Genomic DNA, 25,643 nt, shown 5'->3' on the forward strand with positions numbered 1-25,643 from the left:
TGCTGAGCCATCTCTAACCCCTACACCCAATACTTTCTTTTTTTAACCAAGAGTTTGTCACAAACATTTTCCTCTTTATTAAATGATCTGTAAGTAGACACATAATTTTTAAGACTTTCACAATTAGTGACAAATATTTAATGATATGACATGTACTTAAGTAAGGAAGTTGATCTCTAGTGTGTATCAGTATTATGCATATCTCTTACATTTTCACATTTAGTCAGAGTAGGTTAAAATTAAAGATTGAATTTTATAGACTGATATGGTTTTACTGGTTTGAAAATGTGTCTGACCTCGTAAAAATCCAGGGCTTCTTGTATTAGGAACACCCCTCTCCTGTAGCCTAACATTAGAACAAAAATATCAAAGCATCTGAGTTTTCACTACTATCTTAAGTAAATGCCTGATGAGTTCTTATAAAATGCCTGGGTTCCTTTAGATGAACATACCGTGTACTTTGTGATTCAGGCTCATAAAGAAGTAAACACCCTTCTTTAGACCCCTAGCCATTGGTTAGCTAACAACAAGGAACCAGTTCAACTGGCTTGACTTACAGGAAATAGTTCTGACTTATAAATAGTAAAAAGAAAATGGGAAATAATTGAGAAGGCTGTTCTGATTTGAGTTCTGAAACACCGGCATGCAGACCAATCACCAGGACAGCTGTTTGTCAAGATTCCTGGGCCCTGGCTTCAGAGATTCTGATTTAATACATCAGGAGTCAAGCCCAAGAATGCAAATATTCTCATTTTCTTATCCAAGTGTTCTGGAAAGAATTCATTGTTTAGTCTTACTTGAAAGTTGTTTTTCTAACTCCTGAATTACTTCAATTTGTGCTTCTTAAAGCCTTCTCTATGGTTAATGACAATCTCCCATTGGATAAATAAAGCCTTAAAACCAATATGACATATCTTTTTTGATTTTCAGTTCTATGCAAATATTTGAAAGTTGAAGAAGATTAATGCTTAAAATGTAACGTGAAGCAGAATGTAAAACTCACATGATTTTAAAAACATAAACCAAGAATTCCAAAGAAATTTCCCAAGTACTTCTCCACACTACTTTGAGGGGTCCTACATCTGCTTTCCTTTTCCGTTTCAAGGCACTTCTGACAGAATAGTCAATTAGAATATCTTACACCAAACACCCTGAAAGATGCTGGTATTAGCAGCTAATATTGTAGAAAGTGCCCATTTCAGATGATGGTATAAATGATTGAATGATGGGTCTATAAGCATTATCTTATTGAGAAAAGCATTTCTATGTTGCAGACGAACTGACACCTTGTGTTGAGCCTGAGTCATCTCAGACATCAGATCACAGTTTTAGAGACCATCAGCAAGGTAAGCCCCTTCTCATGGCTCTCAATGCTCAGACATCCTCGTACTTGGGTCCATGCGCTACTGAGATAAGGAAGACAACTGATGATTCCATATCTAAAGTCCTAGACTGGTTTAACCGGAGTTCTCATACAGAGGACAGTATGTCACCCCTCCAACATCTCCAGGGAATAGATCTCAGACAGCAAACAGACTCAAAACCACAGATTACTATTGCCTCGATGACAGACAACACCTGTGCAAAAGATGACTCAAAGGTCCTACCAGCAATTAAAATTAAATTGAAGCCTGTGAGGTCTGATTTGACATTCCAAGAAGAGGGAGATGTCCCAGTGTCCGAAACTTGCCGAGACAGCGATGTACTTCTCAAATCTAACTTTGCAAATCTGTCCCAACAAGGCACCCCAAAGGAGGGTCTGGATACACGGCAACCATCTGAGAGCTACAGAACCCCAAGTCAAAGGGGTGGAAGTATGGATTGTAGCCAAGGTTCAGAGAGTACAGGAGAGGGATGCGGGACAGTTCCTCCAAACAGTAACGACCGCCTCAGTGCTCTGAAGAGATCTGTAGCAGAACCCCAAGTTCCACAGAACACTAAGCACACTGGCAGCTTAGGTAAAGAAGAACCCGAAGTTCATGTGCCCTGGAAAAGCAAAGGGAACACACATTTGAGCGCTGACTCTTCAGTAATTGTTCTAGAACATAATTCAAAAGATGATGTGGAGGGAAAGAGCAAAACCAGAAATGCATCTATCCTAAAACCATCCCCAGAGCCAGGGAATAGTGAGTTGCCACTTGGTGCTGCCAACAGTGGATCTTCTTGGAAGAAGCCTGAGGGCCAAGAAGAAGCCAGTGAAGGTCCCCAAAACCAAGTGCTGAGAGAGAAATACAAGACAGTGAGTGACAGAATATCCTTTTGGGAAGGAGAAAAGGCTGGTGCTAAGATAAAGGCAAAAGAACTCACATCTTGCAGCCAGGAGCCATCTGCTGCCAAAGCATACAAGCCTGTGAAGTCACAGGTCAAGTTCACGGGCAGTTTATCTCCAGGCCAGAGTGACTATAGCCAAGTAACTGCTAAGAGAGTGGTCCTTGATGAGGATGACCAAACACCCCATCTCTCCAGTTTTTATTCCTCAAATAAACCTAAAACAACCAAACCCACAATATCAGGTCCATCCAATAACTATTCTGCAGCTGAACAATCAGATACAGTGTCTCCACTTCAAACTACTGGTCATGAAATACACCCTTCCTTGGAGAAAGACAGATTTGTAATTGATAAATCAAATGCCAACTTTAAAGTTCTGTCCCTAAGAGAAAGAATGGATGAACCCAATACAGAACAAGTCTATAATCATTCTCAGTTTGAGAATTTGAGAAAGTTCTGGGGCCTGGGAGCTAATCTAAATAATAAAGATAGTGATAATAATAACACTGCAACACACAAACAAAATTCTGTGCCATTTAATAGCCCCAAATCCAAGGAGTTTGAGAGCATGAACTCATCAAGAGAAAATACCCGTGAAGTAGGGGAAGGAAGACATTTAAGATGGGGAAATATTATGGCAGTGGAAGAGATGGGGAAATTAAGTTCAAAGTGCACATTCCAAGCACCAACAGATGAAGCCATACCTCCACAAAAACCACCCAGAAAGTTTACTTACCATTTGGTAGGAAATGAGTCTTCAAAGGAAAATGTGGAGGAAAATATGGAATGTTTTGTGATTCCAGTGATTAAAGAGGGAAAGGATTGCTCTGATCCAGAAATTCAAGAATCCATAGTGAAAACAAGCGTTTTGCCTAAAGTCTCCAAAGACACGTTCAATGACAGGTTACAGAAGTGGCAGGGAGAAGGCCCGTTGCCAGCAATCCAGACTTCTGGCAAGAAAGTTCATGAAGAGCAAGCACTCAAAGTGGGTGTTTCTGAAAACAGGACATGGTCTCAAAAGAAAAGTTTTGCTGAGGATGAGGAAGATGTCACAGGGCCCAAGAAGAGCCCTAATGAGCATCTAGATGAAGTAGCAGTGTTTCCAAAGGCTCAACAGAACTCCAGTGTGGATCAACTGAAGGAAGCAACTAGAACTTCATCGGCTGCCTTACAATCCCCATTGGAACCTGTAACTCCTAGACCCAACTCCCCATCTAAAGACGGCAGATCATTTGAAAAGTGGATGAAACAGAAGCATGGTCCTTCAGCAGATCAGAGAGATATAATAGCTTCCTTTCCACAGGGTGTTAAAACTTCAGGAGATATGACTCTCATCCAGAAGGCTGAACGTCGTAACACAGAAGGTATACCCCAGTCAGCTGCAGAAGGGTCTCCTCCATTGGCCCAGTCTTCCTATTCTTTTGAGGGACTTTCCAATTCTCCAGCAGATATGTCTTTATCTTGGGATACTCATCTTGGATCCCAGGATGGCACATTGCCTTCTCAGAGGGAAATCTCAGAGGTTATAGAGAAAGTGGCTTTTCCTTCCAAACCGACAATGACTGATGTAAATGCTGTTTTACTGAGGCTACTCAGAGAAGCTGGAGAAATGAAAGCCAAACTTCCTGAGAGAGTGCCAGCAGCAGGTGTTAGACCCTCAAGTCCTCAGAGAGTGAGCCCTGCTATGGATGCTGTTGTTCCAAATAAGAAGGACTGCCATTCCTTTTACACAGTGCCTGATACAGCTCATGAAGGTGGATCTTACTTATCTGCCAGAATGTCACCATCAGAACATCTCATTAGGTCACCTGATTCTACTGTAACTCAGCATTGTCAGGAGCTCCTTCAGGAAGTGGCAGAGACAGTGAGGGAAACGGTTATTCAGCCCAAGTTAGAGTCCCTTGAATTTAGGGCTGGCTTGGAAAAACTATGGAAGGAAACACTAGAAACTTCCCCGTCAAAAGATGAAAAGGATACAGAGACTATTTCTCCATCAGCTGTAACAGGTAGTTGTGAGATGTCCCAGCAACTTGCTTCTGAATTCCATCCTAAAGAAGTACAAGAAACTGTAGAGAAGGCTGAGGCTCCATCAGTGACTCAGAGTACCTTTGATGCTGGTTTTGAGAAACTTCTTAAAGAGATGTCTGAAGGACCTTGTCGGCTCCAGCTGTCACCTAAAGAAGATACTATGGAGAAGCAGCCTTTACAGGCAGAGCAGGCCTGGTTCTTGGAGGCAATACCCCATCCTGATTGGGATGCCTCGGGAACCTCTAAAATGAAGGCTGAGTGTAATGGTTTGGAATCCCAAGTCAACCGGTGTGATCAACTATTAGGAGATGAAGTTATGACTGGTCCATCAATAGATGTTCGGGGTTACACAAGTGGGTTTGGGGTCCCTGAACACTCACAACTTTATGAAGACTATGAAACAGAGACCGCTGAAACAGTGCAATCTGTAGAGGATGGAGGCAGAGAAAGGGCTGTTGCAGGAGAGCCGTGGGCTCCCCAGGAACTGGGCTTTGAAGAGGCGCCCAAAGAAGTTAGTGTGTCCAGAAACCAGCAGTCTATTGCTCTCCTGGAAACAAAAGGAAGACCTACAAAAATGAGCAAAGTTGAATCAATACTAGCAACACCATACAAGAGACAAGAGAAAGAGCAAAGACTGGAAGCAAGCTCTGAATCTGAGTTTTCAGATGGGAACACCAGTTCTAATGGGGAGAGCTGGAGAAATACCTCCAGTGAGTGTTTGGGAATTTTTACTCCATAGAGTCTGCTTTATGGGATACGTGTGTAAAGGATGACTTTTTAAAGACTGGGGTCAATTTGGTATTCCCCCATAATGATAGTCTTTTGTTTGTTTATTTGTTTGTTTTAGTTCTCCTAAACCTTTCTTAATTGGAAAAAGCCATTTTATCTATATTCTTTATTTGGATAATTTGTATAAAAACAGCTTTCTTACAAGGCTGTGTCTCAGGATCATCTCATCAAATCTATACAATTTCTAGATTTCAACAGTATTTTAAATAACTTTTTAGGGGATTAGAAGAGCCTTTAAAACACATATACTAGTTGTTGTTGTTGTTGTTGTTTGGAAATAATTAGAATTTCTCAACTGACACTCCACACAGAAGTCTTTAGTTTAAACAATCACTGGGAGAAAGCACCAGAAATGGACACAAACTTACCATTTAGGACCAGGGCTTTAGCACAGATGCAGCTAATGTTGAGGGCCAAAGACAAGGCAGCAACTTCCCTTCCCTCAGATACTTTGTGCTGCAGGTCCCCCCACCCCATATTCTTCCCTCTCTCTTTCCATTAATCTGCAGAATCAGCTTCCCCTTCTCAAATATGTTTTCAGTCAGATGAGCTCACCTGATCCTAAGGGCATTGCCTGGCCCTGCTGCCTTGGCAAAATTGTGAAGGCTTTTTCTCCATGGCTACCGTTCATCTGAGTTCACCAAGGGTTCTGCTTTCAGCCAGGCCATAAAACACTGGGCTTGTCTTGGTTTGATGCTAATCAACTCTTGGGCATTTTGGCAGAAAAACCCCAGAGCAAATTGGAATGAGAAGTTACCTGATTAGACCAATGGGGCAGTGGAGGATGCTCTCTGGCTGGCGAATTTTAACCAGAGCTGCTTAACCATAGTCGATCATCTTCTTTCTGGTTTGACAGTGTCAGTGGAAGTAGATGAGCTTTACTAAGTGGCTGGCTTGTGAGGTCTGAGTTCCTTGGCAAGTAGCTATCGCATATTTTCTTGACCATTGACCTAAGGAGCCATACGGGATCCCAATCAATCAAGCTTAAGCTCTTTTAACAAACGCTGCTGATTAAAAAATAAACAAGAAAATATTTTCTGAAAGCAAACATACACAAGCATAAAACCATCCCTCTAACTCCATTGAGGTATTCTTTTACTAAACCGCCCTTTGAGTTAGGAGGGTAGACTGGCCTGTAGGGGATTTGTGAATTTGCACTTAGTAGAGAAACTTTTATGTAATGTGTGTAACCACTCTTGTAGTACACTAGCATCTTACCGACTGAACAACAATAACAATGATCACACATCTAAGTAAGAACAGTATTAATCACAGGCAGAATCCAAGAGGATATTTTTAAAATTATGAGTCACTCATGGTTTTTATAGCCTTTAAAACTAACAGGCAGGAAGTAGTAGAATGCATTGGGCAAGAAACTTACTTCGGGGTACCCTAGCTTTGATGAGCTGCTTAACATGTTGAACTTGTGACTAAGTTTTTAACCAACTATTACTTTAACATATTCCTGGGGTGGTAGGGATGCTGTTCCATGGTCAAATACTTTTGGAAATATGGGGTGATTATGTACAAAATGCATCCTGAATTTAATTTGTCTTAGAACCCATTTACTGAAAGATGCATATTAGACACATTGGGCAGATCTGGAATGCATTTCGGAAAATTAGTGCCTAAAGGAGTGGCTCATTGATTGATTGATTGATTGATTGATTGCATTGTTTGCTCATATTTTTGAAGTCTGTATGACTGTGGTTCTTCTAGTCATGAATGTTAACACTCAGGACTTATCCATGATGGAATTTTCAGTGTTTAAGTGAAAACATTAAGGACAGTTTAGAAAATTTGTAAACTTAGATGTATTTGACTGTTCTTATTACATGATGCCCTCTTTCTTTTTTCTCTTAGTTATAAATGTATATATAATAATACATAAATATAATACATAATGCATTATATATACCAAATATATATATGTATTTATAGGCATTAGTAAATTATGAAATCCCCCCTACCTTTTAAAATGCTTTAGTTAATTAAAAAGTTGATTACTTTTCTTTTTTACCATTTTGTTGGTAATTTTCCTGAATCTTGAAATCTAGAAAGCCTACTCCTATTGGTCTGGAGCACTTACCCTTCTGAGTGCTCAACCATACACAGATGTTAAACATCTGAATCCTGCCTTCTGTGGTTTTTTGCTAACATTTTTTAATGGCCTTAAATCATTTCACGTCTGTCTTCAAAAACTAGAATGTTAAGTGTGAAAATTCAAACTGTGGTTTAATAAATTATGTGCCCAAAATAGAGGTGTGAATAACTCAGAGAGCATTTTTGTATTAACGTGGTAACCTCAGTTCTATTGATTTATGCTCTCAAATAATAGGAAAATTATTTTTGAGGAGCATATTGGTAGTAGAGACATTTTAACGTCTTTTGCGAAGAACTTAGAGTGAAGTAGGGGAGGCTCAATGTATAATCTCTCTTTTCAGCCTACAGTTTCAGTGTCCTCTGGTTCTGCTTTTGTGGTGTGCAGCATTCATAGGTTTTGTCTTGTAACAGGTTCAGAAGAAGAACACAGTCCTGTTTTGAAAACTTTGGAAAGGAGTGCTGCTAGGAAAATGCCTTCCAAAAGTCTAGAAGACATTTCATCAGATTCATCAAGTGAGAATAAAGTTTGCCCCGCTGTCCATGTCTCACCCAAGCTTCAAAACGCGCGTGTGCTCTTCTGTGGCCTCACTGCACGCTGGCATGCACCGAAGCCCCCAGTTAGGTGTTACCACAGCTGGCTAGACCATGCTTTCCCAAGTGTGCTCAGGCGGCTTGCCCTTAAGTGTCTGAAACTTTGCTTTTAAAATAACTCACGACATTTAATTATGAGAAAACTAGATGTCTTTGAATTGTGACATCTCAGTGTGAGTGTTTAAAAATACACAGGAGATGGCTTAGTTGAAAAAGTACTTGAGATGTAAGCGTGAGTGCTATAGTTCACATTTCCAGGACCTCCATAAAAGCAGGGTGGAAATGGCAACACGTCTGTAATCCCAGCAATGGATAGGGAGAGACAAAGCATCCCCAGGGCAAGCACACTGTTAATATTCTTCTTAGCTAGACTAGCCAAATCAGTGAGCTCCAAGTTCAGTGAAACATCACACCTCAATGCATAAAATGGACACTGATCAAGGAAGAAACCCATCTCAACCTCAGGCCTCCACAAGCATGTGCACACCTTAGGTACAAACCTACACACATATGCATATGTGAATATGCACACACACACACACACACACACACACAATTTTCAATAAAAATACAAGTACAGTGAGTTTTAAAGAATTGTGGTAGCTAATAATGCTAGTGAAATTTGTATTAGTCGTGAACATCTATTGAATATCCAAAAGTTGTCTAAGAATTTTCCACAAGCACCTGCCCATGAGAGGTGAATTGTATCTCCATATAATAACTAAGGAAAGTGGAACTGAAGAGGTAAAACACCTTGCTTAGTACTACATAGTAGACCTGAGAAAATAGACTATTGTCCACAGTATTTACAAAGTATCCATATTACACACACGACAGTGTTGGGTACCTAATACATTTTCCCATAGTGTGAATTTGAATTAGTCCTTGACTTCAAGAACTTTTCTTTCTCTTTTAATCACTTCTTTTCTACTCACACACTTCTTTTGGCACTGGCCACAGACTCACATGAAGTCATATATCAGGTACTGTTTTTGCACAGGCTGCTGCTTACCTGAAGAGGGCATGTCTTCAGATGTGGCAGAAGGTACATCGGAACCCATGGGCCAGACTAGTAGATTTAGAAGCTATGGCCTCTGGAATTTTGTTCCTACTCTTTTGAAGCTATGATCTGTCCTGGGATTGCGGATGGCCATGAGAAAATTTATTAAACAGAAGTTAACCACTGCCAAACTCAAAACATTGCTGACATCATCAGGCTTAGAATAAGTTTTAGGTATTCACAATTTAAGATTTTTTAAACAAAAATCGGGGTTTAAATAGAAAGAAAGGGAAAAGAGCTCCTTCCCCAAAGCAATTCACAAACTTTAGAGATTCCCAAAGCATGGAAGACAATATTCCCAATTCAGATTGCAGCTGTAACCCTCCCAAGGATCTTGGAATTTCAGGGTTGGAAGGGACCCTGAAGATCACTCATTTCAACCTCTCTCAGTAGCAGAATTCCCTCTAAAGCCTCCTCAACAGGTGGCCAACCCCCGTATCCGCCTGAACGCTTCCAGAAAAGGCTGGTCTACTTCCTTCCAGAAAAGGCAGCTCTGATTGTCCCTCCTTATTGTTGATGATGGGCACTGAGGGAAAAAGAAGGAAAAAGACAACAATTGTCCTATTTAATAACAAAACAAAACCCTCTTGTCTGAGAAGTATAGGGTTATTTCCATGGCGCAGCTTTAAAGTCCTCAGGAATGTGTAGGGTTAAAAAAAAAGTCAGCTGATGGTATTCCTGCACTCTCTCTTCCAAATACCGATACCCACTCTCACACTAGCCTGCCAAGATTCCACTTAGCAGCTGGTCCCCAGTTCCATCTCTTCAGTTGGCTTCCCAAGCAAGCCTCCCAGAGGCATATGCAAACGATGATGCACATACACAAATATTTGTTAATGACCATAGGTTTGGGAAGGTGTTAGCCTGGCCAGAGTCTCACCCTCTGCAGAACGCTAGAGAGGCTGCTTTCCCCTGCTGTCAGCGGATTGCTTGCTCTGAGCTAACCCTCTAACCCATGGGAGTCAGTGCATAGCCGTTTGCTGATGTGAGCCGCATCGGGCTGAAATGGAAGCGCCTGCTAAGACACTGGCTCTAGTAGCCAATGTAAAGAGAAAGTATTTGGGGGAAGACATCTTGGTTGCACCTCTCACTGCATCTTGACTAATTGCTTCCAACTCCCAACTCCGGGAGCTCCCAGGGACAATCTCATTGTTCTCTTCTCGTCAAGGGCCAGCCACATTAACCATTTGTTAATTTTTCCTGAACAGATCAAGCAAAAGTAGATAAGCTGCCGGAAGAATTAGTATGTAGTGCTGAAGATGGTAAATATCTTTATGTATTTGCATGTCTGCTTGGGTATTGAGTTCTGGGGTGATTTGGGCAGTCACTGGGATGCAGCTGTTGGATAAATAGAAGAACGTCATTTTCCAGTATGTATCGGATAGTGTTTAAGTTATAAAAGCATTCTGACTTGGTACATTTAATACTGCCTATATTCTTAAGGTTTCTGCTGGTGATAACATGAGGATCTCATCAAAGACACTAGGGAAGCAAGGGTTTCTATAAATAGGAAATTATATTTCTGTGAGTATGAGCTAATTTGTGTTACTCTGACTTGTAGAACTGTCTGAAGGCAGAAAAGAGTAGAGCGGGATCCTGGGTTAAATTGTTCTTGCATTTGATTCTCAAATCTCAGCAGTTAGGTCTTTCTGGGCACAACTTATAGTCTTAATTTCAAAGAAAAGGGTCTCAGGACTAGGGTAGGAAAACCTGCCTATGATTATATAAACGAATATAGAATGAGGGTGAGACGAATTGATTTCAAATATTACAGAGCTAGAAGGTCTTGAGGCATGTCAATGGGTCATGTATTACTTTTTTATGTATATATAAAATTAACTATGTAATAGAGCCTTGGTGAGGGAAGGGTAGAAACGAATCTGGAGTCTTGCAGTTCAGCACTTGTGCAAATGAATGATTTATATTTGCTGATGGTTGTTAATTTTTGTAAGCTGCTTTTGCTATAATTATAAAAATGTGTACTTAAATTATGCAAAATGCACCACTTTGCTTCTCGGAGGTGTTTTTTTTTTTTTTTTTTTTTTTTACTTTCATGTATAGTTTCCTTGGTTTATACTTACAACCACCTTGTTGAAACAAATGAGAAAATGATTTTAGTTTTTATTTTGAAGATTTAAGAAAAGAGCTCAGAGAAATAAGGTGACCTTTCTACAGTCGTGGAGCGCATCAGTCAGCAAGAGAGCAGGGTGCGTCAACTCAGATGCTCCTGGCCTGTGTTCCTTCCATGTCCGTGCTGTGGTTCAGTGACTTACAGGAAAGAGAACTCAGGTCTCCCTCCTCCCTCTGCTGCATCTTAGAGGTTTCACTGAACAGGAAACTTTAACGGGGGAATGAAGGAACAGACTGGGTCACGACAAACTGAGAACCTACCAGATGAATTTGGCAATTTCAGTTGTGAAACTAGCATTGGAGTTTTACCTTCCTGCCTGTTTAATCCCTAATTGAAATGGTATTTATTCTCAATGTTACTCTTCTGGGTAGATCAAAAAGCAGACCAGGAGCCAGATACAAATGAATGTGTACCAGGAAGTGAGTAGCAGGACATTTCTCATAAATGACTAAATGTTTCATTCTACATAACATTAAATGTGCTAATGAACTAATCCATTAATACCACAGCACTTATTATTACTGTATTTCTGAAGCTTGCAAAAAAAAAAAAAGAAGGAAAAAACTATTTCATTCTGATGAGGCCTTATTAAGCACAGTTTACTACTGACTATACCAAAAGAATATATTTTCATCAAGGGAGAGTTATATAACTTGTTTACATACATTGTTATTGATAAGTTATTGACTTCTCTTCTCTGTTCTTTGAATCTTTGCTAAAAATCAAATAGACACATTTTTATTGTAGTTCACTTGTATGTTGCATTATGATTATGCATATCAGTTCTCTGTAAATTTTAACAGCAATTTATTACTTATTAGCATCCCCCAAAGAACTGTGCTTTGACAGTTCATAAAGAGTATGGTTGGCTATATCTCCCTACATATCTATATAAGTAAAATTTCTTGTGTTCAGCGTTTAAATTATGAGATTCAAAACTGGCTTCCAACAGTAAATATTCTACCTAAAAACAATGAACATTTGAATCTAGACAAAATAAATGTATACTTTTGCTACTCATACCCATCAGCTAATTTATGTCCACTAGAAGACAAAGGCAATGTTTGTTCCCAGTTTTCAGTATCATGATTATCTACACAGATCTGACCACTGTCTTAAGGGCATAATCTGTATTTAAAGTGGTTCTCTGGGGCCTGATAAAGCATGACTGTTAGCTCCCCTCTTTCATAAATGCAGACACTAGAGGTCGGAAGCCGGTGCTACCCAGGGCTGCTCTCAGGTCCACAGTGTTCGGTGTAATAACCCCTCAACAGCCTTTGCATAAGCTAATGGGCCTCCCGAGGAGAGCAGCTTAGTGAAGGAGCCAGTGTGATGGAGAAACAAAGTGCTGATGCTGGGAGCCACTCACATCTAGCTTGAAATCTGAGACTGCTCAGGAGGTCTTCCTGCCAAGGATGAAGGCACTGAGCTTTGGCACATGACTTGACAAATTCTTAAGAGCTACCTAGGAAAGAAGGCAGTTCAGGCCTGGCTCTGTGAGTATGCCTCTCTGTCTGTCTGCTGCCCAAAGATGTTTATGGATAAAGAGACTTTTCCTGTTGCTTTTGAACTGGGATGTACTCAAGTTTGGGCATCTGATTTTACCTTGCTATGTTTGTTTAACATTTTGTTTGAGGCATGAAAACAAAGTGTAGACAGACATATGCATCTATAGCTCTGATTTCATTCATAGCCTAATAGACCAATTATGTGCTGTTACTGTAGGTAAATTAATTTCTTTAGCAATTTAAAAAAATTGGTTCTGTCTTTTCATTAGTAAATAACATATTCTTATCATAAGACAAAATGAAATATATGATTAAAAATAAATAACTGAAGTTCATGAATATGAAACTGATTACATTTGGGTGATGGGTGTCATTGAATTTGACCTATTTACCTCATCCAACAACATACTTTGTTGCAATGATACAACAAAAAGGCTTTTAAAACCTTATTGAACCATAGGATATGACCTAATCTTGAGTTGTTTCCACTGTAACTCACTCAAAAGCACACACACACACACACACACACACACACACACACACAAACTCATGTATACACACATACACAGATACACAAATGCAGATGTGCACACACAAACACACACATGTGCACATTCACCCACACACTTCTTTAATTCCATGGGTAATGATAAAGTAGGTATTCTAATTAGACACAGTGAATGGATTTGGTGTATGTATTTACCTTTGTGAGCCTCAGACTAGGCGAGAACTGATATAGAATAAGCATAAATTTAATATATGTGGTTCGATTTTGTTTTTCCTTCATTAGATTTGTTTCAACTAAAGATGAGATTAGCTAATTTGTTTAAGACTGAATTTGTGCCTTTTGTGTTATGAAGAGAAATGCAATTTGATTTGTATCTATTTCCTAACAACAATTTTAAGAATAAAGCCAAATTAATATATTTGTATTGTGTTCAAGACATAATTTGAAGATGATGTATCAGAAATACTGGTGTTTTAAAAAATACTTATACAGCACTTAGTATACACCAAGCAGTATAAAATACCTTGAAATATAAACTCTCTCATTGTAAGAGCTATTACTCGCCATAATAAAAGTTTACACATTGTGATTCATGTACAAAAGAAGAAAATAGTTTTCTATCTAGAGATATGCAAATTAGGATTCAAGCTTACCCTCTGATTGGGCCTTCTTTACATATATTTATTGTATCAGAAAGAAGTCATATGCTATATTTTCTTAGTCAATTACAGTGTATTAACTTGAACTATTTAAACCAGGCCTTGGTATATACTGAAAATTCTTTGAGCCAAATGGTATCTAAATATATTTTTAATGACTTTTTTTTTTGAGACAGCATCTCTCTTTATGTAGCCTTGGCTGGCCTGGAACTTGCCATGTAGATCATGCTGGCATTGAATTCACAGAAATCTGCCTGCCGCTGAATCCAGAGAACTGGAATTAAAGGCATGCGTTACCACACTTGGCTAAAATAATTTATTTTAAAATTATAGTATCTCATAATTCTGAGTGAGGACTACCATTAGGTCCATGGTATCACATGTGTGTCACACACACACACATACACACACACACACACACACACACATACACAAACACACACCAGATCAGGAATTTTTATGATCACTAAATAATGATTTTAGATGTTCCATAGCCAAGGATCCTTACTGTTGAATTGTGAACAAAAATCCTTACTGTCCAAATGAAATAGTTTTTCAGCCTGCAGCATGTTATAAATGTCATGGATCTGGTTGGTGGGGAAGGGGGAGGGGGAGATGAACCAATACATTACAGCACTTAGAATTCAAGGCTCTGATGTGGGAAAAAAAAAAAAAAAAAAAGCAAAACCAATTTACATTGACAGGCAGGGATCTTTTTGAGACCGTGGTCTTTCTCATTTTGTATCTCAGACTGGCCTTTCCTGTTGCTGGGGTTATAGGCCTGAGCTACCATGTCTGGTAAATAATATAATTCAAGACCAACACGAGTTGAATAAGAACTAGTGGGTCCCCCCCACCCCCCGATTAGTTTTCATTTGGTATTTGGTTCAACTCCCTTTTAGTTCTCTCTGTATGTGACTTATACAAACCGCATGTCACTTACCTCATGACCCTATGCATGCAAACTACTATGTCTTTAACCTTTATACAAAACAGCATTCATAAATGAAAGCAAAGTGTGTTTTCGACTTGTGCCTAATGTCTGGTGGTTGTGAAGAGTTTTGAAATCCAAATGCTGCTCTTTAGTTTCCACAGCGCCTTCACTGCCTGATAATCGGCTTTCCCACCCTGACCAACTCAAAAGGATGAGCAAGTCTGTGCCAGCATTTCTTCAAGATGAGGCAAGTTCATGTCTAGACCTTTGGGGAAATGGAGCCCAATAGGTGATTTCTCTCTGCCACCCTTGGGCTGTCTGGACCCGACTGTGGCCTAGACCAAAGAAGTCAGTGGGGCTGGCCCTTGCCTCCCTGGTCAGTGGAAGCAGTGTTGTTGATCCAGGAACAGTGCAAGGCATGTCTCCTTTCACTCCAACAGTAGTTATTTTGGCCAGTGAAGTCAGATTGTATAGATTTGGGAATGTGAAACTTTCGTTTCAAAGTAGGTACAAAATAAGAAATCTGGGGAGAAATGTGCTACATAATTTAATTATTCATCTGTAGCTAAGAGTTGGTTTGTAAAAGCTTGGCCTAGGATGTATGACTACTTCCAAAGCACTTGTTAAGATAATAAGGTAATAATGATACAGGCTTTCAAGAGGATCTTACAGGTTCCATGAACTTTTCACTTATTATTTTATCTAATTCTCCAATGACCATGGTAAGCATCATCATTATCCCCAAATATTACAGTGAAAAAATAAAGCCTATGCAGTTAAAGTATAATCACACAGCCAGACTGTGGACTGGAATCCAGATCTGATGCCCATGAGGGTAACCACTCTGCCTGACCATGTAAGAGTATGGCTGTACACTACAGTTCAATTCAGAGTATGCACCAGGCACTTAATGCTCCAGTTTGGTTCCCAATACCCAGTTCTTACTACACAGTAGATCTAAGACTTTGCCTGAGGTCTTTTGACTCAGTAAGATTCCAGTTTCTTGCTGTCACATGATTAGGGGCCTGTGGTCTGTGGTAAGATATTTCCAGTTCTGGCTATGAAGCTAAATTATTGTATTATTACCAGGAACAAAAAAATTCTTTGGTTTCAGTGAGTCTGGTTTTTGAGTATCTACTCTATGAGGTTATTCAGACTGAGTGAGCTAATGCAGAGAAAATACATAACGTGGTGCCTGGAACACAGTGACCACGTTGTAAAGGTTAGCATCTGTGATTCAGGTCTTGCCCTGGTTTCTGAAGGGGAAATGAAAGGCTTCATACTCAAGCCAATTCTCTTAGAATACCAGATGTGAGCAAAATTCTGAGTGAGATGTAAATAACACCCTACTTCCATCCTGTGTCCTTCTGTCCATTAGGGACTTTGAGTGAGCTGCACCTGCAAATACTTGGTCCTTGCAGATGTTTAAGAGCTCCATACTACAGCTAGGAAAAAAAAATCACTCATGGCGGGAGGGGGTACTAAACCGTTATCTGGAAGCCTGCCAGCATAAACTCCACACGGTTTTCTGTGGTTTTAGACTTTTGGAGATCTGCTCTGGTCTGGGGGGGGGGGGGGTCCATAGGAATGAAACATATAATTTGAGAGGTGAATTATACCAGTTTTGTTTTTTTTTTTTAAAGTTTCTCCTTCAGTTTTAACCTGCTGTCTCAGCCCTTAACAGGACAGTTGGTTTTGTGTATCAAAGATGCTGGAATTAAACTGTATCACTTTACCTTTCAAAGCACGTAGGGTTGAACTGGATATTAAAGGATTTCAGAGATTAAATCAGCCCTTGCTCCTTTCTCAGCTGTCCCTTTGAAACTTAGTCACATCTGCTGAGTGCTAGCTATGTGAAAAATGCTGTTTCAGGTCTACATCTTCCAGCCCATCCTCCCAATAACTTACTAATGATCTGACGTGCTAGGTAGAATATACAATGTGTTCTAAGAGAGTGGACTGGATTGTTTAGTGTGTGGGAAGGGAATGTAACATTAGAGATATTTAAAAGGTATGGATTTTTGAAATCCTTGAGACAAGGTTGTTTTCTTTTCTATGAAAGCCATTAATTTTTTTCCTTAACCCCTTCATTAATCTGCATTATAATTGGTACCCGTGATGTTGATGTGTAATTGCATGGTCCTGGAATATGCTGGCATGAACTAACTACTCTTCCATAACTTAGGAGCCACTGCGCTGCTCCACATATCTTATAATTCTCAAATAAAATTGTTATGAATAATGAACTTTATTAGAAAACATCTAACAAACTTTAAGCATAAGCACAGTTGAATTTGTCGTTGCTGGTTTTCTTCCTTGTCCCAGGTAGATGTTCCTTGGGACATATTTAAAATAAGTATCATATCGCTCTTTAACTTTTAAAGAAATATGTTGAAATCTAGTGAATGGATAATTTACCATACTTTCCTAAAGCAATAAGAGGTTAAGTACAACAGCACTATAGGGCCACATCAGGAGTGCTTTACATTAAAAAAATATAAACTTTAATTGAAACAGGTCAGACTAGTTTTTATTGTTCCTAGTTTAATAGTATCTTAAGTAAAACATTCTGATTTTTAAGAAATCTAAAGATAAAATAATAACAGTGGAAAGAATTAAGTATGGTACTTTGTGCTTTAATAGGATTTCATAGATATTTCATTTTATGATATATTCTCTAAGAAATGTGGATATATTAAGAGTGACAAGAAAGCTCACTGTAGTGCTATTTTCTGTAGCTCCTGAGGGTCACACTGTGGCAAAAAAAATCATTACATTATTCTCTTAGCTAAGCACTGCCCACCTTGTGTGAGGTCCACCGTAGACTACCACTCCATCCTGAATCCCCAGCAATTAGCCCTAGCATCAGTTGCCTTTGGGAAATGCATTAGATCAGTATGTAACACGATATCATCCTTGCCTGAACATAGATTCTAACTTTGACTCATTCCAAACTTAAAATATGCTGACCTTGACTCGTTCCAGATTTAAACACTGTGTATGTGATGTGATGTTTTGTAGAGTGATGACAGAGAAACAGATACAGCATCAGAGAGCAGTTACCAGCTCAGGAGATACAAGAAGAGCCCGAGCTCATTAACCAATCTTAGCAGCTCCTCTGGCATGACGTCCTTGTCCTCTGTATGTAAATGACGGCTCCGTGTTAATCTCTCTGCTGCTCTAAACCTTGCTCTTGTGCCCCTGCTCACTGTAAAGTCATCTCCTGTCTCAGCTCTAAAACTCAAAGTTGGTTTTTTATAATTTGCAATTAGCTTCTGGCTAGCTATATCTTCCTTTTCTCATAGCATAAGGGGTTTCGTGTATATTATAAATTGAAAAAAACCTTTTTGATATGCTTTAAAATTCTAAATTGGTCGCCGGGCGGTGGTGGCGCACGCCTTTAATCCCAGCACTCGGGAGGCAGAGCCAGGCGGATCTCTGTGAGTTCGAGGCCAGCCTGGGCTACCAAGTGAGTTCCAGGAAAGGCGCAAAGCTACACAGAGAAACCCTGTCTCAAAAAACCAAAAAAAAAAAAAAAAAAAAAAAAATTCTAAATTGGCAACAAGGTAAACCACTCAATTTTCCTATGCAACAAACAGGGTAACTGTAGATTCTGCTTGTCTCAGACATGACTTTACACACTGCTTACAGGCATAGAGTTGTGCCTATCCTTTAAATAAGCCTATTGAAGTGTAGACTGAGTCACCTGAAGAATGGAATAGTAATTCTTTGCCTTCTGGAAGGATCCGGAACAGGGTTTTAAATGGAAATCTCCTGAAGCACAGTTGTTCATATTTGATGAAAGTGAACGTGATTATGTGGAATTTTCTCCATAACTTGAGGTAGCTCTGTGTGCATGTAGTATATGCATGGAAATACACATATGAAATGGCGTTGCCATATATTAAGTATTTTCTACTAGCCATACACGTTCATATAGCTTAGCAGATATACTAGACAAATGACACAGTGCTGACATTCTTACTAGCCTTGTATTTCTGGAGCTCTTAAAAAATCTGTTTAAATTGATTTTTTTTCCTGATAATCTATGTATGCCTTTGGGAAGGCTTTAAATTCCCCTCATCAGTCATCCATAGTCTCCTACCCTTCCTGAAGTCTAAAAGTGCATGGCTCAGCAAGCAGTTGCCTAGATTCAGAGGACGAGAGACACGGTAAACTTCCTTTTTATAGTGCCATGGAATTTTAAACAACGTGTCGCTGTGGTTTGTGTGCCTGGAGTCCCTCACATCCTTTTTCCTTAGCACTTTAAAACACTAAGCATGGCTAACAGTGAATGCCACCTAGCGTAAAACCACCCTGTTGTGAAATGAACTAGCATCTGAAAAACTTTGTGTTGCACTGTTGTCTGCCATTGAGAAACAAGTTAGAAAATATCTTAGTCATACATATCATGTCCAATTGTCTGTGTGGGCATTACCTTATGCCATATTAAATTAACTGCTTTCATGTGCAAGCTAGAAAAGCAATGCTAAGCAGGGGCTTGACTATGTCTGAGATTCTTGCGCTAGGGTGTCAGGAATGAGACGCGGGCTAACACTGCCTGTTTCTGATGCACCCAGGTGAGCGGCAGTGTGATGAGCGTTTACAGTGGAGACTTCGGTAACCTAGAAGTGAAAGGAAGTGTTCAGTTTGCAATCGACTACGTGGAGTCCCTCAAAGAGCTGCATGTTTTCGTGGCCCAGTGTAAGGACCTAGCAGCAGCGGATGTTAAAAAACAGCGCTCAGACCCGTAAGTACAGACCTGGGAGGGCTCACCCATTTTCTCTTAGTTCTCAGTTAATCTGTGGGAATCAAGGAGTTGAGCAATCACAGGGCAGGTCTGTGTGGGATTGTGTTTAAAGGGGTGTTTGGAAAGTTGGAGTAGGGGATGCTATTGCACTTACTTTATAAATCCATATGCCAAACATTAAGTTATAAAAAAAAAATACAGAGAAGCACCAAATGTTTCAGTTTGGGTGGTTTGAAGGAGGATCACCTTGTCCTGTTTATTCATTTTCCAGACAAGGAGACAAGGATTAGAGACAAGTAGTCCACAGACATGGATTCAGAAAGCAGCCAAATCCAGAACAAAACCAGAACCCTGCTCCCTCTAACAGACTTACAAAACTTTTCTAAAATTAGAGACACAAGGAACAGACTTCATAATGTTCCTTGTTGTGAAAACACTCAAGACTTACTAATAAGGTAGTTTCCATATTTAAATGATGTCCTACAAAGCCAGGTGTGGTGGTGCACATCTGTAATCCCAACACTCTGAAGGCTGAAGCTAGAGGATGGCGAATTGGAAGCAAGCTTTGGCTAGATAGGGAGATCACCGTCTCAAAGCGAAGGAACAATAAATGAAGTTAAGTCTTTCATAGGAACTTCATGAATTGCTAAGTCACCTTTTAAATCATGTGTATGGTTGTACCTTAGCTTATTGGAGGGGTAGTTTTACATTTTTCACTTAGCCTTTGAAGAAGTCTGGTTTGTGACCACTGCTCTGCGTCAATCGGGGTTCCTTTTTATTAATTTTTATTTTTTTTAAAAGAGCAATGTACTATTTTATTAAAAAATACAGTGGATAATCATAAGCATTCCAAATACAACTTACTAAAAGTTAGAAGGTGTTTATAGACATCAAATTGTTAAGCATTCCTTTTTTTAAGTTTATTTTTACTTTTAACTTTTTGTTTCTGAGTGTTTTGCTTGTATGTATATGGGTGTACCAAATGAGTACCTGGTGCCTGCAGAGGCCAAAAGAGGGTATCTGATCCACTAAAGTTAAAAACAGTTGTGAACTGCCACGCGGGCACTGGGAACCAACCCAGATCCTCTGTGAGAACGCAAGTGCTCTTTACCACTGAGCCATTTCTCCGGCCTGTTTCTTCTTTTTAAAAATAATTTTGATTTATTCTTTGACAATTTCCTATATTGTATTTTTATCTCATTCTCCCTTCCCATCTCCCTCCCCTTGTCCCTTTCCCACTCTCCCTGGAACCTTAGTTTATTCCAACATGCTCCTTTCACTTACACGTATTTTTCTTTTTTCTTTTTTTTTTTTTTTGGTTTTTCGAGACAGGGTTTCTCTGTGTAGCTTTGCGCCTCTCCTAGAACTCACTTGGTAGCCCAGGCTGGCCTCGAACTCACAGAGATCCTCCTGGCTCTGCCTCCCGAGTGCTGGGATTAAAGGTGTGCACCACCACCGGCCGGCTACATGTATTTCTTAAAAAACAAAAACAAAAAACAAAAAACAACCCATGAATTTAATTAGGGTTGCTTGCATGTTTATGAATGTACGGTTATTTACTTGACCATGGATAACTGACCGGTGGCTATACCCCTGAGAAAAACAACTCCTTCTTCCCCTCAATCATCACTGACCAATAGCTCCTCAGCTAGAGGTAGAGCCCGTTGTATTCCTTCCCCATACATTCTGGAATGTTCATGGTCTCCATCTTGTGCAGGAACCCACAGCTGCTGGGAGTTCATGACTATAATCCCACGTCATGTCTGGAAGTTTCACAGTGCTCTTCTTCATCCTCCAGCTCATACTCCAACTGCCCTTTCTCCCTGCAATGTCCCCTGAGCTCAGGGATGAAGAGGTTAATACAGATGACCCCGTTAGGGCTGAGTACTCAGAAGTCACTTGTTCTCAGTACTTTGACCGGTGATGAATTTCTGCACTGACGACTTCTCACAGCAAAAAGAATCTTCTCTGACCAAAGCTGAGGGCAGCAGTGATTATGGTTATAATCACAAATATTTAGAAGGTAGTTTGATAACATGTTCATTTAGCAAAATAACAAGAGTAGCTGCCCCCATGACTGCCCTCATGGGCTTCTCACCAAGTTTATAGTACCCAGGCATGAATTATGTCCTGTGTGGACAGACCTCAATTCCTATCGAAAGCGGTCGGTTCCCCTATAACATCTACGTCACTGTTGCATCAGTGGGCATATCTTGCCTGGTCGATCAGTATCGTAGCATGCAGGGTACACACTACTGGTCAGACGGCTGATTATTTTTCTCTCCTGCTGGCTTATATAGCACCTTGCAACGCTGTGAAAGCTAGCCAGCAAATCAAATTTCCAGGTCAGTTTCAGCTTGATTGCTCTATGCCCTGCCACTGAAGTGTGTGGTGAATTTAGGCAGTGAGGTCTTAGCATATAGTTCTAGCGGCCAACCCAAAACAATGGCAGTAGCCTATATTATTCACATCTGGCAATGGGATTTTCACTTAATAACTTGTGGCTTCTGGGGGAGGGTATTATTAACCCGTTCAGGGTACCTTCATTGAAACTTCCTTTAAAAGTTTTTTTTTTTAAATAATTTTACAAAGTAGCAGATACCCATAAGAGTTTCCATATCCATAAGACTTTCCATATACTCCTAGTTCTGGTTTAACTCTTGCCCGACTCTGTCCTCTCATTTCTTCATTCTTTTTTTTCACTCGTGTGTTTGTGTGTGTGCATGCATGCATGCATGCATGCGAGCGTGTGTGTGTGTGTGTGTGTGTGTGTGTGTGTATGTGTGTGTGTGTGTGTGTGTGTTTGTGTGTGTTGCATATTGATGTGTGTTAATGATGTGTATGTGGGTGGGGGCACACTAATGCCATGGCATATATGTGGTGGTCAGAAGGTAAACCTAATAACTTTCAGGAACCAGTTCTCTCCTTCCATACTATTTTGAGGCAGGGTTTCTCTTGGTTCTCCTGCTTCACCATGTACTCCAGGGAAAGTGGCCCAAGAGCTCCAAGGGGACTCTTCAGTGTCTCCCTTCCACATCATTGTGGAAGTGCTGGGATTACAGATGCACACAACCCTATCTAGCTTTTATGTAGGTTCTGGGGAGCCAAATTCAGGCCATCAGATTTACGCAGCAGCCTCCCCCTCCCACTGAACAATTTTCCATGACCTTTTTTTTTTTTTCTAATTACTAAAACAAAAAAAAAAAACCCAGCATAGTTTCATTCATTGGCATCCTTCATTGATTTTATACTAAATATGGACCAAGCAGATGTGTGTTAAGATTAATTTGTTCATAAGACAATAACAATAAAGAATTAAGCACTATATTGAAAGTCTGTTGCTGGCTTCCCCTCCCACACCACATAAACATTAGGAAAGCCAATGGAAAATAATAGAGACTAGGTGTGGTGGCCCACACCTACAATCCAAGCACTTAAGAGGTGGATACAAGAGAATCATGAGTTTGAGGCCTGCTCGGCTACGCTAAGGAGCCCCAACTTAAAAAAAATTAAAAGGAAATTTTCTTTTAAAAATCTTTTAAAAAAATCTTTAAAAAAACATTAAATAATCTATTCTTCTAAATTTCTAAAAATTTCTTAATCCATTTAAACATTTAAAGATATAAGTGTGTGGACAACAACATTCCTTCCTTTCTGCTCTTATCAGTATTGGGAGATATTTTGTGCTGCCGGCTTTCAAGGTGCTTTATAAGATAGGCGTGAAAAACATCACTTTTGTCTTCTCTGACTTTCGTGTCCACCCACTTTTCTTTTTTAGCTATGTAAAGACCTATTTGTTACCAGACAAAGGCAAAATGGGCAAGAAGAAAACACTCGTAGTGAAGAAGACCTTGAATCCTGTGTACAACGAGATATTGCGGGTATTTCTCAACTCTAAAGCTCAGATAAAGCTTCGGTGGTGACTTGTGCATTGAAATAGCCATGGCTGCTTGGATAGTGTCTGTACTGAAAATGTCAGCACTCCAGCCTCAACTTTCCCAGTCTTTGTTCCAGTCACCGTGTGTGCCTTTCTGTAATTCAGTGGAAGTTCATCTTCTTATACTCCTACATTTTCTGTGGTAGACTTCCTCCCAATCCTTCCTTGACTGTGTCTTAAGCTACTCTTAAATGCTTCTTCCTTAGCAACTGGAATTCCTCTGATGTCCACTAACTCCATAACCTTGCTTATGATAGACTATGCCAACACTCAGTACCTTGACACTAAATGTTAAGTTCCATGACGGCAGCCAGGTGGTGGTGGCGCAAGCCTTTAATCCCAACACTTGGGAGGCAGAGCCAGGTAGATCTCTGTGAGTTCGAGGCCAGCCTGGGCTACCAAGTGAGTTCCAGGAAAGGCGCAAAGCTACACAGAGAAACCTTGTCTCGAGAAAAAAAAAAAAAAAAAAGTTCCATGAGGGCAAGGACTAATCCTGTGAAGTGTATAGACTGTGTGTCTTTGGGCAAATAACACCACTGCACCCCAGATCTGAGAAATGAGGTTAATGATGATTTTGGATTTGTAAAAAGGAAATAATGATACTCATCTACCCCCTTTGATAATCACAGACTAGACATTAAATACCTCATATTAGACATTTAATACTGATTTGCAGCACAGTGTTTAGGGTAAGGAACACCACCAAAAAAAAAATGTTTATTGCAAAGATGGGTGGATGAACTGATGAGTGGAAATTTGCCTAGCTCATACACCTACATTCTTTCTCTTTCTACATGTCCCGTTGTGTGATAGCTATCATGATTAACAAGCCCTTTAAAGTTGCAAGTAAGAGATGTGTTTCTTCTCTGTTTCTGAAAACTATGATATTTGGTAATCTTCCAGGAAGAGGGGGAGAAGTGGTTAAGTGACACTGAATTAGCCATCTGTAGATTCATGCAACAAGTTTGTAATTATATTTGACTGTGACATGTCCCAGGACCCCTAGCTAGTTCTGGGTCAGCTGCTTCAACCCTATACTCAAGAAAAGCCAGCTAACTTAAATGGTAAATTCAGGGAATGGTAGGTCTGATATAACCAAAATGGACCTTCAAGTAATATGTCACAAAGCCAAGTGGAGATTATTTTTAGATTGAAGTACTATTATTCCTTCCATGATTATATATAATCAAGAGCTGACTTAATTTGAGATGAAAAACTGGTAGGTCACTAAATCCTTTCTACTTAACCATGTGAGGTTGAAAAAAACAAATTTACTTTTTTAAGGAAAAAAACTTTCCTTTTTTTTTTGTCTAATAATGAGGGGCATGTGTTTGTAGAGCAGATGGTATATGGGGGCTGTACCTTGTGCTTAATTCTTCTGTGAACCTGAAACTGTTTTAAATGATGAAGTGTAGCAGGGCATGGTGGTCCACACCTATAATCTGAGTACTTGGAGAGGAGGTAAGAGGAATGCAAGGCTATGCTCAGCTACATAGGAAGTTCCGGCCAGCCTTGGCTAAATGAGACTCTCTCTCAAAATAGCGAAAGGAAAAAAATTCAGTCCTTGTCCTTAGGTAGAAAAACAGAAGTAGATTCAGTTTGAATTGTATTTTTAGAATGAACCTGATTTGTGATATATCTAGTGTAAAAGCATCCAACAAAGGTTGAATAATTGACTTTTGTTTTTAGAAAGCTATTTCTAGCTATGATATTTGAGCCCTGGTTTGCCTTTTCCAGCAGAGGGGAGAGCATCCGCTTTTGTGAAAGATGGAGTTTTAGCTCTTTGAAATCAGACACTGAGAGTAAAATGCCTTTGTAAGCTTTGAGACCTGAAACCAAACAGATGAGGAATTTGGATCCTCACAGATGACTTATCATCTTTGTGTCATAAGGCAATGCTAGTCACTGTTTTAATTTTCTTTTCTCCACTGCAGTATAAAATTGAAAGACAAGTTTTAAAGACACAGAAGTTGAACCTGTCCGTTTGGCATCGGGACACATTTAAGCGCAACAGCTTCCTGGGGGAGGTGGAACTTGACTTGGAAACATGGGATTGGGACAGCAAACAGAATAAACAACTCAAGTGGTACCCTCTCAAGAGAAAGGTGGGTTCCGAGTTCCTTCTTGGTGGGCTGGGTCGCTGTGGGATCTGGTCTACAGGTAAGAGCCAGGTTGCATTTACCTCACAGTGCCAGTGTGGAGCTTGGGATCATTTGAAGCGAGGATTGAATTTTCTTTGTATATTTGGTAAAGAAAGAGTTTTTTAAATTATATGGAGAACTTAAATTGTTCAATGTAAATGTTTGACTTCAGTCTTCAAGGCCGTTTAAATGCTCCAGTCCTTTGAAATCTGAGACAGACTTTTAGCCTAGCA

The 25,643-nt window shown here is 39.9% G+C and overlaps 1 protein-coding gene across 16 annotated transcripts in view; it reads left to right on the plus strand.

The window, feature by feature from the left end:
- Positions 1 to 25,643, plus strand: part of Sytl2 (synaptotagmin like 2) — a 65,256-nt gene that overhangs the window by 29,802 nt on the left and 9,811 nt on the right. For 2 of the 16 annotated variants that reach the window (XM_059253064.1, XM_059253066.1), the window contains exons 7-15: positions 1,275 to 5,009; positions 7,603 to 7,704; positions 10,051 to 10,104; positions 11,345 to 11,392; positions 14,735 to 14,829; positions 17,604 to 17,723; positions 19,163 to 19,332; positions 23,111 to 23,213; positions 25,204 to 25,374. In XM_059253064.1, the coding sequence (XP_059109047.1) occupies positions 1,275 to 5,009; positions 7,603 to 7,704; positions 10,051 to 10,104; positions 11,345 to 11,392; positions 14,735 to 14,829; positions 17,604 to 17,723; positions 19,163 to 19,332; positions 23,111 to 23,213; positions 25,204 to 25,374 (4,598 nt within the window). The remainder of the gene's footprint in view (positions 1 to 1,274; positions 5,010 to 7,602; positions 7,705 to 10,050; positions 10,105 to 11,344; positions 11,393 to 14,734; positions 14,830 to 17,603; positions 17,724 to 19,162; positions 19,333 to 23,110; positions 23,214 to 25,203; positions 25,375 to 25,643) is intronic. The other 14 variants (XM_059253068.1, XM_059253070.1, XM_059253055.1 and 11 more) reach the window with 7 other exon arrangements.

This window comes from Peromyscus eremicus, unplaced genomic scaffold (genome assembly GCF_949786415.1).
Source record: "Peromyscus eremicus unplaced genomic scaffold, PerEre_H2_v1 PerEre#2#unplaced_1288, whole genome shotgun sequence".
Classification (NCBI taxonomy): Eukaryota; Metazoa; Chordata; class Mammalia; order Rodentia; family Cricetidae; genus Peromyscus; species Peromyscus eremicus.